Genomic DNA, 12,964 nt, shown 5'->3' on the forward strand with positions numbered 1-12,964 from the left:
TGAACTCTTTAATGTTGAATATGTAATTGGGAAAACTTGTAACAACAGAAAGTCTATATTACCCCTCTATCCTCTGGATAGTACATCAGGAATCAGTGTCTGGGAACACAAAAGACAATTTAACAGGTCAAAATTTGTATTTCTGCATTAATTCCCAGACATTGACTTGTAGCAGATAGGGTCAATCCTAACTAGCATTTACTTCTCTAACAGAAAAGAGCTGAATTTCATTGGAACTCTCCTGACAACTCACTTCCAAAATGTGTAAGGATTCTCAACATAACATCCTAAGTGCTAAGTTAGACCCCCATTGGGCTCTCTATCCTGACAGGCTGGAATCTGCAATGTAAATAAATCTATTCCACATCTGAGAAGTCTACCCTTTTTCCTCCCACCATGTCAAAGAATTCAATACTGAAGAAGTTGGGGAGACAAGTTGCTCTACATTTCACAAAAACTGTGCCTTATTGAAAAACATCATCTGGTTCTGCCATGTAGCTTGGCCTACAGGGACATTCTGATGATTATAGGAGACTCATTAAGAATGATCACTCCCTGAGAGAGTACATTTTCCTAGCTTTGGCATTAATGATGTTTGCTTTTATAGGAAGCTAAGAATTACCATCCTGGATCAGCCAGTGGTCCATCTAGTCCAGTGGCTCTGAATCTTTCCAGACTACTGTACCCCATTCAGGAGTCTGATTTGTCTTGTGTACCCCTAAGTTTGACCTCACTTAAAAACTACTTGCTTATAAAAATCAGGCATAAAAAAAAGTGTCACAATACACTATTACTGAAAAATTGTTTACCTTCTCATTTTACATATAGTTTAAAAAATAAGTCAATTGGAATATAAATATTGTACACCTCTACCCTGATATAATGCGACCCGACATAACACGAATTCGGTAACGCGAATATAACGCGGTAAAGCAGCGCTCCAGGGGGGCAGGACTGCGGACTCCAGCGGATCAAAGCAAATTCGATATAACGCAGTTTCACCTATAACGCGGTAAGATTTTTTGGCTCCCGAGGACAGCATTATATCGGGGTAGAGGTGTACTTACATTTCAGTGTACAGTATATAGAGCAGCATAAACAAGTAATTGTCTGTATGAAATTTTAGTTTATACTGACTTCTCTAGTGCTTTTTATGTAGCCTGTTGTAAAACTAGACAAATATGTAGATGAGTTGATGTACCCCCTGGAAGACCTCTGCGTACCCCAGGAGTATGCATATCCCTGGTTGAGAACCACTGATCTAGTCTAGTAAACTGTTGCCAACTGGCCCATACAAGATGCTTCAGAAGATGGTTCAAGAAACCCCATAATGGAAAATAATGGAATAACTTGCCCATAGGTTTCAGAGTAGCAGCCGTGTTAATTTGTATCCACGAAAAGAACAGGAGTACTTGTGGCACCTTAGAGACTAACAAATTTATTTGAGCATAAGCTTTCGTGGGCTACAGCCCACTTCTTTGGATGCATAGAATGGAACACACAGAAAGCAGATATTTATACATACAGAGAACATGAAAAGGTGGAAGTAACCATACCAACTGTAAGAGGCCAATCAATTGAGATGAGCTATCAGCATCAGGAGAAAAAAAAACACCTTTGAAGTGATAATCGAGATGACCCATAGAAGGTGTGAGGATAGTTAACATGGGGAAATAGATTCAATTAGTGTAATGACCCAACCATTCCAACCAGTCTCTGTTTAGACCTAAGTTAATTGTATCTAATTTGCATATTAATTCAAGTTCAGCCGTCTATCTTTGGAGTCTGACAGACTTGAAGGTGGCAATTTTGCAACAAAAAAACTTCAAAAACAGACTCAATTGATTGGCCTCTTACAGTTGGTATGGCTACTTCCACCTTTTCATGTTCATGTTCTCTGTATGTATAAATATCTTCTTTCTGTGTGTTCCATTCTATGCATCCGAAGAAGTGGGCTGTAGCCCATGAAAGCTTATGCTCAAATAAATTTGTTAGTCTCTAAGGTGCCACAAGTACTCCTGTTCTTTTTGCCCAGAGGGGAAGTTTCTTCCTAACTCCCATCACTTAATACAGTAGCTGAATTATGCGCTGAAGAATGAGAGTATGCCACATTTTAAAAAAAATACATATAAAATATCCTGTCTAATGTAACTGTGGATTTTCTCATTATGCATATAAATGTCTAATCTCTTGTCAGGTCTTACCAGTTTTTTGTCCTCAATGGTATTGTGTGGCAGTGAGTTTCATAAGTTAATTGTGTATTGTATAAAAAAAACTTTTGATCAGTTTTAAATGTGCTGCCCTTCAGTTTCAATATACATCCCCTTTTTCTTATAAGTGGTGTTGGAGAACTGTCTATTATTAAGGTTATCCAACATTTCCCATTATAACTGTTTTCAGTTGCTTAATTTGAACCATTTGGGCTGAAATATTCCACAGTGGGTGTCTGCCTCAAGCTGAAAAATTTTGGAACATTTGCACCAAAATGGTTCATCCATTTCCAAGAAGGATGCTAGGGAGAAATATGTTATTTTGCCCATGTTAAAAAATTCTGGTGATTTTCACACGGCCCTGCTTTGGAGAAGAGACTCAAAGCTCTCACATTTGACCAGTCATCTCCACAGAGCAACTGAGCAAAAAACTTATTGTCACAAGGTGTCTGGCCCCTGTAATTGAAGTAGGTCCAGTTCTCCTGTGCCAGGACAGATGCTCCCATTTGGCCATTTAATGGGGCGGAGTAGTGCCTGGGGGCTATAAATGATCAGGGAGAGACCGAATAAGTTAGGGAGTCCCAGTGAGTCAGAGCAGACTGGTTCAAGCAGGGGCAGATGAGAGCTGCCAGAGACCAGGGATACGGGAGGAGGTCCTGGAAGGAAGAAGGAGGAGTTCCTTGGGGAAGACTGAAGACAAGGAGACTATCAAGAGGAGTTTGCTGGTTGGCATAGCTAAGCCTCAGAGCCAAGGCTGGAGGGCTGAAGGCAGGAGGAGGAGCAGAGGAGAGCTGGAGTCAAGGGCTGGAGGGGGTCTGAAGGCAAGGGAGCAGCTAACATCGCCAGGGCCAGACAGCTCGACTCAGAGGGACCATCAGAAGGCCGGGGCGAGTGACAGATGCTCCCCCTGACAAGGGTGCTCCCCAGCAAAGAGGCTGTGGGGGTGGTTCCCACTGGGAAGAGTCGGGTTTCTCTCCAAAACGAAGGGCTAGGGTAGCTGTCCTGGTACAAAGACAGGGGAAGGATGACAGAGAATCTGGGCCTCGTTGAAGGCTCCAGTGTATGGAGCATCAATGACAAGATGTGTTGAGTTTTAATGACTGCTTGCACTGGGGTGAGAAATGGACTATGTTTGTGACTTTTGTTGGAGACTAATTGAACTGTGTTTGGCAATAAATCAGCCCCAAAGAGCAGTATTATTTAAGATCTGAAGTGGATTTACTGGGGACTCTGAAAGGGTAAACTGAGGAAGGCATGCTTGTCATGCTTCAGCCTGCTGCAGGAAGATTCTCCAGGCAGGGCTCCCCTATGATACCTACATTAAAAGAACATTATTAAGGTTACAAAGTACTCAAAGGTTGGGAAATGCCAGAATTAAGGTTGCCTCTGCAATTTTAATTTGGCCTCTTATTCATACGCATGGAAAAAATGATCAGATAATTGAACTGTGGGTATATTTACACAGCCCAAGTATATATCTAGGTTCCTGTGTACTTGAGTGGCTAGCCCATGTTGAAGCCTGTGCCACCATATTTACACTATTATAGTTACCCTTATTAGGTAGATTGAGGCTAGCGTGGGTATGCCTACCCCACTACAATCACACCTTCACTTGCCGTATGGTAAAAGTTTGGCAAAGTTATAAACAACTGAAAATGGGATCTTATAATGGAAAGTGTCAGGCAACTTCAATAATAGAGGGTGCTATCAGCCATGTCTATAATAATGTGTTTACAGCTAACATATTAAAATTAAACAGTGCTAACATTTTTCCTTTTAAGGAAGTTTATCCAAGTCTCTAATTTTGTTACTCCACACTGAAACTTTTGCATCACTGTTGTACAGTAGAACCTCAGAATTATGAATACTTCGGAAATGGAGGTTGTTTGTAACTGTGAACAAAATATTATGGTTCTTTCAAAAGTTTACAACTGAACATTGACTTAATACAGCTTTGAAACTGTACCGTGCAGAAGAAAAATGCTGCTTTTAACCATCCTAATTTAAATGAAACAAGCACAGAAACAGTTTCCTTACCTTGTCAAATCTTTTTTAAACTTTCCCTTTATTTTTTAGTAGTTTACATTGAACACAATACTGTACTGTACAGTATTTGCTGTTTTTGTGTGTCTCTGCTGCCTGATTGTGTATTTTCGGCTCCAAATGACGTGTGTGTGGTTCACCAGTCAGTTCATAACTCTGGTGTTCGTAACTCTGAGGTTCTATTGTAATTTTTTTTTTGAGACAGGGTGACCAGACCTAATGACAGGATTCCAGGTGAGGGGGTACCATTGATTTAAGTGATGGCATTGTTCAGTAAGACAGATCCATTTTTTTACAAGTCAGGACTTTGAACACACAAAACAAATTAGCAGGTAAAAACCAGATACTTAATGCAGTCCTTTTAATTTCCAAACTATGCAAGGTTATTAAATGTGAGTTAATAGGAGCTTTTTATTGATTTATTCATGAATGCTTTTCTTTAAATCTTTGTGTTCCTACATAGTTACATGGTATTGTAAATGCATAATATCAGCCAGCTGTTTATTAAAATTAACAATGAATATAATATTATGCTGTGTTTTCTGTTCCGTTATTTTCATTTTTTTAACCATAAACCTTTTTTATTAGGTCCGTAATGTTATTAATGATGCAGTGGATTTACTTGAATTCCGTGACAGAGTCATTAAAGCCTCTTTGAACTATGGGCATTTAGTTGTTTCAACTTCTCTTCAGTGTTATGTGTTTTCGTAAGTAATTTGAATTAATGAAGTATCATTTGATCCATTCAATCATTGTGAGAATTCAGAAGGAGTTTGATTTAAAGTACAGTAGCTTATACATGGTTTGGCTTTGAAAACATCCAATCTTTCTATAGAAATATGTCATAGAACCCATCTATATACACACTAATGTATATTTTCAACATAGTTGCATAAGGAATTACAAAATGTATTCCAGTGGCAGAGCCAGCTTTTGCAATCAGGAAGGGGGTGGATCATTGGTGGTGGGTTGGAGACCAAGTCTGCCCCACATTTACCAGGCAGTGGAAGCTCCCATCCTGTGGAACTGGGCCCTGATCCCCACTCTGGACATTGTGACCTGGAACACAGGGTCGCAACACCATTTAGATTTGACCTTGCCACTTCTCTGTCATGACCGAGGGGTGCCTGGGCCAAATTTGAGTGAGTGGCTTTGTGACATGGTGCACAAGGTCACATCACCATGTGACCCCATGTACCATATTGCAATGCCCAGAGCAGGGAAGCAAATCCAGCCGAGACAGGAGCTGCTGATGCTGGGTGAGTGAGAGTCGGGCTTGCTCCCCAGCTCTTGAAAAGATGCCACACATCAACCTAAAGGCTGCCACAGGGATGGTCACACTGCCTTTTAACCCCCATTAGCTCCGCCACTGATGAGTTCTTCTAACATGAATGAAAGTTGCACAGTTAAATCCTATCTTACTTTTGAAAATGTACACCATGTGCCAGATCCTCAGCTGGTATAAATCGTCCTAGCTCTGTTGGCTTCAGTTGAGCTATGGCAATTCACACAAGTTGATGATCTGGCAAATAGAGTAAAAAAATAGTCGATAAATACATTTTATGGGAAATTACTCTTACCCTTCAAATATCTAAATATGGGCAGGCAATTGCTCACCTCTAGATTCTGGAGCTGCCAGTTGCACCTATTTGGCCATTTGACCCATTTGCACTGGTTACTGCTTTGATAACATTGCTTTTTGCTCAGAGTCCATGACATACAAGCTGTTTCTTGGATACCATTACCTTTGCTCAGGTTCTTTAGAAATAGGATTGATTGTTTATAAGCAAGGTTATGTTTTAGTCATGGGTATTTTTAATAAAAGTCATGGTCAGGGCATGAGTGGTAAACAAAAATTCACGGCCCATGACCTGTCCATGACTTTTACTAAAAATACCAGTGAATAAACTTGGGAGGGGGCTGCCTGGGGGCCCTGCGGGTGCTGGAGGAGGGCGTCCTGGCTGCTTGGAGGGGGTGGGGGGCAGCACGTGGCCTGGGACTCCCGCTAGTGTTGGGGGGTGGGGTTGGCAGCACCGGCAGGCTCCTTACCTGCTCTGCGCCTCTCTCCCCCAGCAGCAGCTGTGGAAGGGGGCAGGGGGTTGAGGCAAGGGACAGGGTGAGGCGGGTTCTGGGTGGCACTTACCTGGGGGGGGCTCCCCGGAAGCGGTGACATCCCCCTCTCTCAGCTGCTAGGCAGAGGCATGGCCAGGCAGCTCTGCACGCTGCCTCCGCCTGCAGGCACCGCCCCCACAGCTCCCATTGGCCGCAGTTCCCGGACAATGGGAGCTGCAAAGCCAGCGCTCTGGGTGGAGGCAGCCCACAGAGCTGCCTGGCCATGCCTCCGCCTAGCAGCTGAGTGAGGGGGATGTCACCGCTTCCAGGGAGACCCCCAGGTAATCGCCACCCAGAGCCCACTTCACCCCATCCGGTGCCCCAACCCCTGCTCCGTCCCACACCCAAACTCTGTGGGCAGTGGGGGTGGGGGCACAGTGGCCCAAGATTGCCCCAGCAGCAGCTGGTGCTGCCTGAGCTGCCCCTGAGCCAGGCGCACCAGCCTCTGCAGAAGTCATGGAGGTCACGGAAAGTCATGGAATCCGTGACTTCCGTGACCTCTGTAACAAAGACCTGGTATACACTACAGAGTTAGGTCGAAGGAAGCTGCCTTAAGTCGACCTGTTAATGTATGTGTCTACACTACCTGGTCCTTTACGTCGACCTAAGTCACCGCTGATGTCGACTTCTGTAATCCACCTCTGCGAGAGGCGTAGCACTTAATTCGATTTTCATGGGCCAACTGCGAGGTAGTGCAGACGCAGCATTGTGTAATTCGACTTAATTGGCCTCCAGGTGGTGTCCCACAATGCTCATCTGTGACCGCTCTGGAGATCATTCTTAATGCTGCTGCACTGCAGCCAGGTACACAGAAAATAGTCCCTCCCCTGCTAAAGCTAAGCCCAAGGTTGTGAGTTCAATCCTTGAGGGGGTCACTTAGGGCAAAAATCAGTACTTGGTCCTGCTAGTGAAGGCAGGGGGCTGGAATAGATGACCTTTTAAGGTCCCTTCCAGTTCTAGGAGATAGGATATCTCCATTAAAATTTAATTTAAAGCCCCGGGAGCTTTTGGATTCTGATTTCCTGTTTGATCAGCACTGGGAGCATGCCAGCTTGAGCTCAGCTGATCATGGAGACTACACGCCCCAAATGCACTCCAGCCTGGTCTGCACAGGAGGTGGTGGATCTCATCGCTGTATGGGGAGAAGATTCTGTGCAGGCAGAGCTCCGATCCAGCAGAAGAAACGCTGACATCTATGCAAAGATCGCTCGTGAAATGGGGGAGAAGAACTACACGAGGGACACACCGCAGTGCCGTGTGAAGATAAAAGAACTTCGCCAAGCATACCGGAAGGCAAGGGAGGCAAACATTGTTCTGGTGCTGAACCCCACACATGCCGGTTCTACAACTAGCTGCATGTGATTCTTGGGGGTGACCCTACCAGCACCCCCACAAGCAACGTGGACACCTCACAGGTGAGTGAGTCTAGGGACAACAAGGAAGATTATATAGTGGAGGAGGACGAGGAGGAGGAGAATGGGAGACAGGCGAGCAGTGGATCCATTCTCCCCGAGAGCCAGGACATATTTTTAACCCTGGAGCACTGTGGGTCGCAGGACATCACGGTGGCTGACAGTGATGCCTGGAAAGGCACCTCTGGTGAGTATACAGTTAAAATGAAAGTCCAGTTAAACTTTAATGGGCACACACATTTGGTGGTATTGCATGTTTACTATGAAGAAAAAGCGAGGTACTGTGGTTCTCTGCTTACAAGAGGCCGCTCCAGCTACGCAGAGGGTGGCCCCCGGAAAAGACTGTGCTCAGCATGGGTCGGCAAGTAGTTTAAAGTGACTGATAGGAACTGGGGCCCCACATGAGAGATTCCACAATTTGGGAGTGAAAATGTTCCCCCCCCCCATCCCGTTCGTAAACAGCTTCCCTGGTGCTATGGGGAAGGGCCATTATTCAACTAGCTACCTGTGCTCCTGACACGAGCCTGCCATAAACTTCATTAAAAGTGTCGTCACCCAGGACCTGCGGGCGGGGGGGGGGCTACTCACCATGACTGGAGCAGCAAAATGGTACAGTGAACAGTTACGGATTCTGATTATGTTATGGCTTGCACCTAGTGTAATAAGGGGTGTTTTTTTTCTGAAAACGGCCTTGCTATGGAAACATTTTATTCATGTACAATGGCTCCTTTATTTTTTCCCCTGACTGACAGCTGGAAATGTGTCCTTCGGCGGGTCATCAACATCTGAAAGCAGACTTTCAATGATTAGAAGGAAGAGAAAGAGAACACGGAAAGACATGTTCACCAAGATAATGAACACATCTGGGACAATTGATGCAGAGCTGAGAGCGTGGAGGTTTTCACTGTCTGAGAAGTTAGACATGGACAGCAGAAAAGCTTCCAGTGAACGAGAGCGTGTCGCGCAGGATGAGATGCTTTGGATTATGAGGGACCAAGCAGACATGTTGAGGCGTCTGGTTGAACTGCAGGAATAGAAGCAGGAGGGGAGAGTCCCTCTGCAGACCCTGATGGACAGCCAGCCAGCCAGCATCGCCTGGCGCAGAGAAGCGTGGGTGAAAAGTCCATTATCCCTTTCGCTTAACTCAGGTTGGGGAGGGTACAAGGAACAGAAAGTGCCCATTCACAGACCTTTGATGGTCTGGAATGCGGTGTTATGTTACACAGTGAAAATGTTTTTCCCGTTCCAACTTTACAACACCTTTTCCCCAAGGTTACCTTTTCTTTCTGTTCTCCCTCTTATGTTTGTTAAATAAAGTAAATGGATTTGAGAAATAAATGTTCTTTATTGCAGTGGTTTTCAAACTTTTTTTCTGGTGACCCAGTTGAAGAAAATTGTTGATGCCCGCGACCCCACGGAGCTGGGGATGAGGGGTTTGGAGTGTGGGAGAGGCTCAGGACTGGGGCATAGGTTTGGGGTGTGGGGGTGAAGGCTGCAGAGTGGGGCCAGGAATGAGGGGTTCAGGGTGTGGGAGGGGGCTCTGGGCCAGTGCAGGAGGGGTTCAGGGCTGTGGGTGCAGGCTCTGGGGTGGGGCCGGGGATGAAGGGTTTGGGGTGCAGGAGGGTTCTCAGGGCTGGGGCAATGGATGGGGGGGGGGGGCGGGAGGGAGGTCCTGGTTCAGGGCTGGGGGTGCAGGCTCTGGGGTGGGGCTGAAGCAGGGGATTGGGGTGCAGGCTTACCTCCGGCAGCTCCCGGACAGCAGCACAGCCCGGGTGCAGAGGCAAGATTCCCGCCTGTCCTGACACTGTGGACTGTGTTGTGCCCTGGAACAGCCAGCAGCAGGTCCAGCTCCTAGGCAGAGGTGCACAAGCAGCTCTGCATGGCGCTCACCCACAGGCACTGCCCCCCAGATCCCATTGGCCAGGAACCGGCTAATGGGAGTGCAGAGCCAGTGCTCGGGGCAGGGGCAACGCGCGGAGCCCCATGGCCCCCCCCCCACCTAGGAGCCGGACCTGCTGCTGGCCGCTTCCGGGGCACATTGTTGGAACAGGTAGGGACTAGCCTTCCTTAGCTGGGCAGCACCACCACCAGGACTTTTAACAGCCCAGTGGGCGGTGCTGACCAGAGCCGCCGCGAGCCAGTGCCTTACATTCCTTGACCCAGTAATGGGTTGCAACCCACAGTTTGAAAACCACTGCTTTATTGAGTAGAAGCAGTGGGCTTGGGTAGGGGGTTGGCTTTACAGGGACAGAGATATAAGCCAGGTGAAGGTTTGGGAAAGCACAATGCATACAAGCAGCTCACATTACTGTGACTCATTACTGAAATTGCTTTTCAAAGCCTCACAGATACGCAGCACCCTTTGCTCTGCTCTTCTTATTGCCCTGGTGTCTGGTTCTCAAAAGTGGCTGCCATGCGATCTGTCTCAACTGCCCACCCCGTGGAAAAATTTCCCTTTTTTTCACAGATATTATGGAGCACCGCAGGCAGCTATAACCATGGGGAGGTTCTCCTCATTAAGGTCCAATCTTGTTAATAGATTTCTCCAGCGCCCTTTCAAATGACCAAAGGCACATTCAACCATCATTCTGCACTTGCTGAGCCTATAGTTGAAGCGTTCCTTACTGCTGTCCAGACGGCCGGTGTATGGCTTCATGAGTCATGGAAGCAAGGGGTCGGCTGGGTCCCCCAGGATAACTATAGACATCTCAACGTCGTCAATGTTAATTTTGTGGTCTGGAAAAAAGTCCTGGATTGCAGCTTTTTGAACAGACACAAGTTTTAAAGATGTGTGCATCATGAACCTTTCCCGAACATTTTACGTTGATGTCAGTGAAACGCCCCCTGTGATCCACAAGTGCTTGCAACACCATTGAAAAGTATCCCTTTCGGTTTATGTACTCTTTGGAAAGGTGGTCTGGTGCCAAGATGGGGATATGCGTGCCATCTATCGCCCCACAGCAATTACGGAACCCCATCACAGAAAAACCATCCACTATGTCCTGCACATTTCCCAGACTCACTACCTTTAGTAGAGAAGTCAATTAATGGCCCTGCACACTTGGAGCACAGCAGATCCCACGGTTGATTTACCTACTCCAAATTGATTCCCCACTGACTGGTAACTGTCTGGCCTTGCAAGCTTCCAAATAGTGATCACCACTCGTTTTTCCACTGTCAGAGCAGCTCTCATTTTTGTGTTGCTGAACTGCAGGGCAGGGGAAAGCTCTGCACAAAGTTCCTGGAAGGTAGTCTTCTGCAGTCAAAAGTTCTGCAGTCACTGCTCATCATCCCATACCTGCAAAACGATGCGGTCCCACCAGTCAGTGCTTGTTTCATGGGACCAGAAATGGTGCTCAACAAAGTGCAGCTGCTCTGTGACTGCCATCAGAAACTGTGAATTGTTTTTTTCCATGGCTTGCAGCAGGGCTGCTTGTAGGACTTCGTTATGTTCCATGCGGCGGATCCTACTTTGGCTCTGGAAATACCGCAGGAGAAGGCGCGAGGTGTTTGAGATGCTCACAGCAAGAGTGCACAGCTGAGCAGGCTCCATGCTTCTGAGGTTATGGCATATCTGCGGCAGTTTTAAGGCGTGAAAACCACTGAGTTGTTTGCCATTGATGTGAGGGAGGGAGCACAGTGCATCATGGGATGCCAACACAATGTTCCCATTCTCCCCTGAGACTATGTTTTGGGCCTGTGAGGCATTGCACAAACTTCCCAAAACACACTGCGGCAAGTTGCACTTTGGGATAGCTACCCACAATGCACTGCTTTGTGCATTGATGCAGGTGCTCCTAGTGAGGACACACTCCATCGAGACAGTGAGCATGGTGTGGTCATGCACAATCGACTTCATTAATTCGGGGGCTCGAGGTCGAATTAGATAAAGTCGACTTAATTTTGTAGTGTAGACAGCCCAAACTTGCAGCCGTATTTATAAGAGATGATATAGAACTCAATCATGTCGTGTCTGTAACATAGTTCACCAGTCATAGGTGCTGGAATCTAAAGCTAATACCTAAATGTTGTTTCCCTGCTCAATAATATGATTATTGTTGAACCACCAGTGCAGGCATAAATTCATATAGGAGTAAATCCTGTGGCCAGTGTAAAAGCTGCGGAAGACTCTGAACAAACTAAACTGATGTGGTTCTACAATGTGTATGAGGGCAGAATAGAGTGAGGTTGTGTGCGACTTACAAGCCATGGAGCACAATACTACAAGGGCTCTGTGTACACCAGTGCATAAAGTGTTTAGGAAGCAGGAGGGAAGATGTGCAGCTGCTTGATCCGCTGGCTAAACTCATGTGATGAGATTTTCAAAGGCGGAAATGATGGTTAGATACCCAACTGCCATGACTTTCAATAGGAATTGGACACCCAACTATCATTCAGACCTTTGAAAATCAAAGATAAAAATGTATTTTCATTACTTTGTGAATTTTAGAAATGTTAATTAATGCTAATCTTAATATTATTTCAGTACAAAGAACTGGAACACGCCGCTTATCTTTGACCTGAAAGAAGGAACGGTTAGTTTAATTCTACAAGCAGAAAGGTAGTTTGTTTATTATAATGTACAAGACTAGTTTTTTGTTAAAATGTACGTTTGTAAAACTCTGTGAGTGGGTGGGTGTTTCTCAAATACTAGTAACAAAATAAAATATACAGTATTGGTAGGTAGTGGATGGAGTCACATTGTGTGACTAAAAGGTCATGTTGTTATATAGTATCTATGATATGATTGCAGAACTGAATTGCTTCATACATTACATTTGCAGTGTATCATTATACTTATCTTTTATTTACAATGGAAAGTAAATAATCTTCAGCTGTTACACTAACATCTGTTTTTGATCTTTTATATTTGTTTGTTTAAATGGAACATATTATATAGAAATAATCATTACTACAAGCTGGTCCTCTACTTATTAATAAAATGGTCAACTGTGCTGAATAAAAGTAAAATGGAATTTTACATTTTCACTAATAGTACTTATATGTAATATTTATACATGCATGAAGTGGCAGTATTTCCTCCATTTTAAATGTTTATGTGGTTACCAACTGAAAATCATTTACCAAAAAGACCTTTTTTTTGTGTGTAGCTCTGCTGAGAGTCAGCATTGTTTTGTAGAATAAGACTGGGAATCAGGAACTCCTGAGTTCTAATTTTAGTCTTGC

At 45.2% G+C, this 12,964-nt stretch overlaps 1 protein-coding gene across 5 annotated transcripts in view; it reads left to right on the forward strand.

The window, feature by feature from the left end:
- The window catches only part of IFT80 (intraflagellar transport 80), a 180,741-nt gene that overhangs the window by 133,444 nt on the left and 34,333 nt on the right, over positions 1–12,964 (forward strand). For all 5 annotated transcript variants that reach the window (XM_065556886.1, XM_065556888.1, XM_065556889.1 and 2 more), the window contains 2 exons: positions 4,842–4,960; positions 12,264–12,338. In XM_065556886.1, the coding sequence (XP_065412958.1) occupies positions 4,842–4,960; positions 12,264–12,338 (194 nt within the window). The remainder of the gene's footprint in view (positions 1–4,841; positions 4,961–12,263; positions 12,339–12,964) is intronic.

This window comes from Chrysemys picta, chromosome 9, assembly GCF_011386835.1.
Source record: "Chrysemys picta bellii isolate R12L10 chromosome 9, ASM1138683v2, whole genome shotgun sequence".
Lineage (NCBI taxonomy): Eukaryota > Metazoa > Chordata > Testudines > Emydidae > Chrysemys > Chrysemys picta.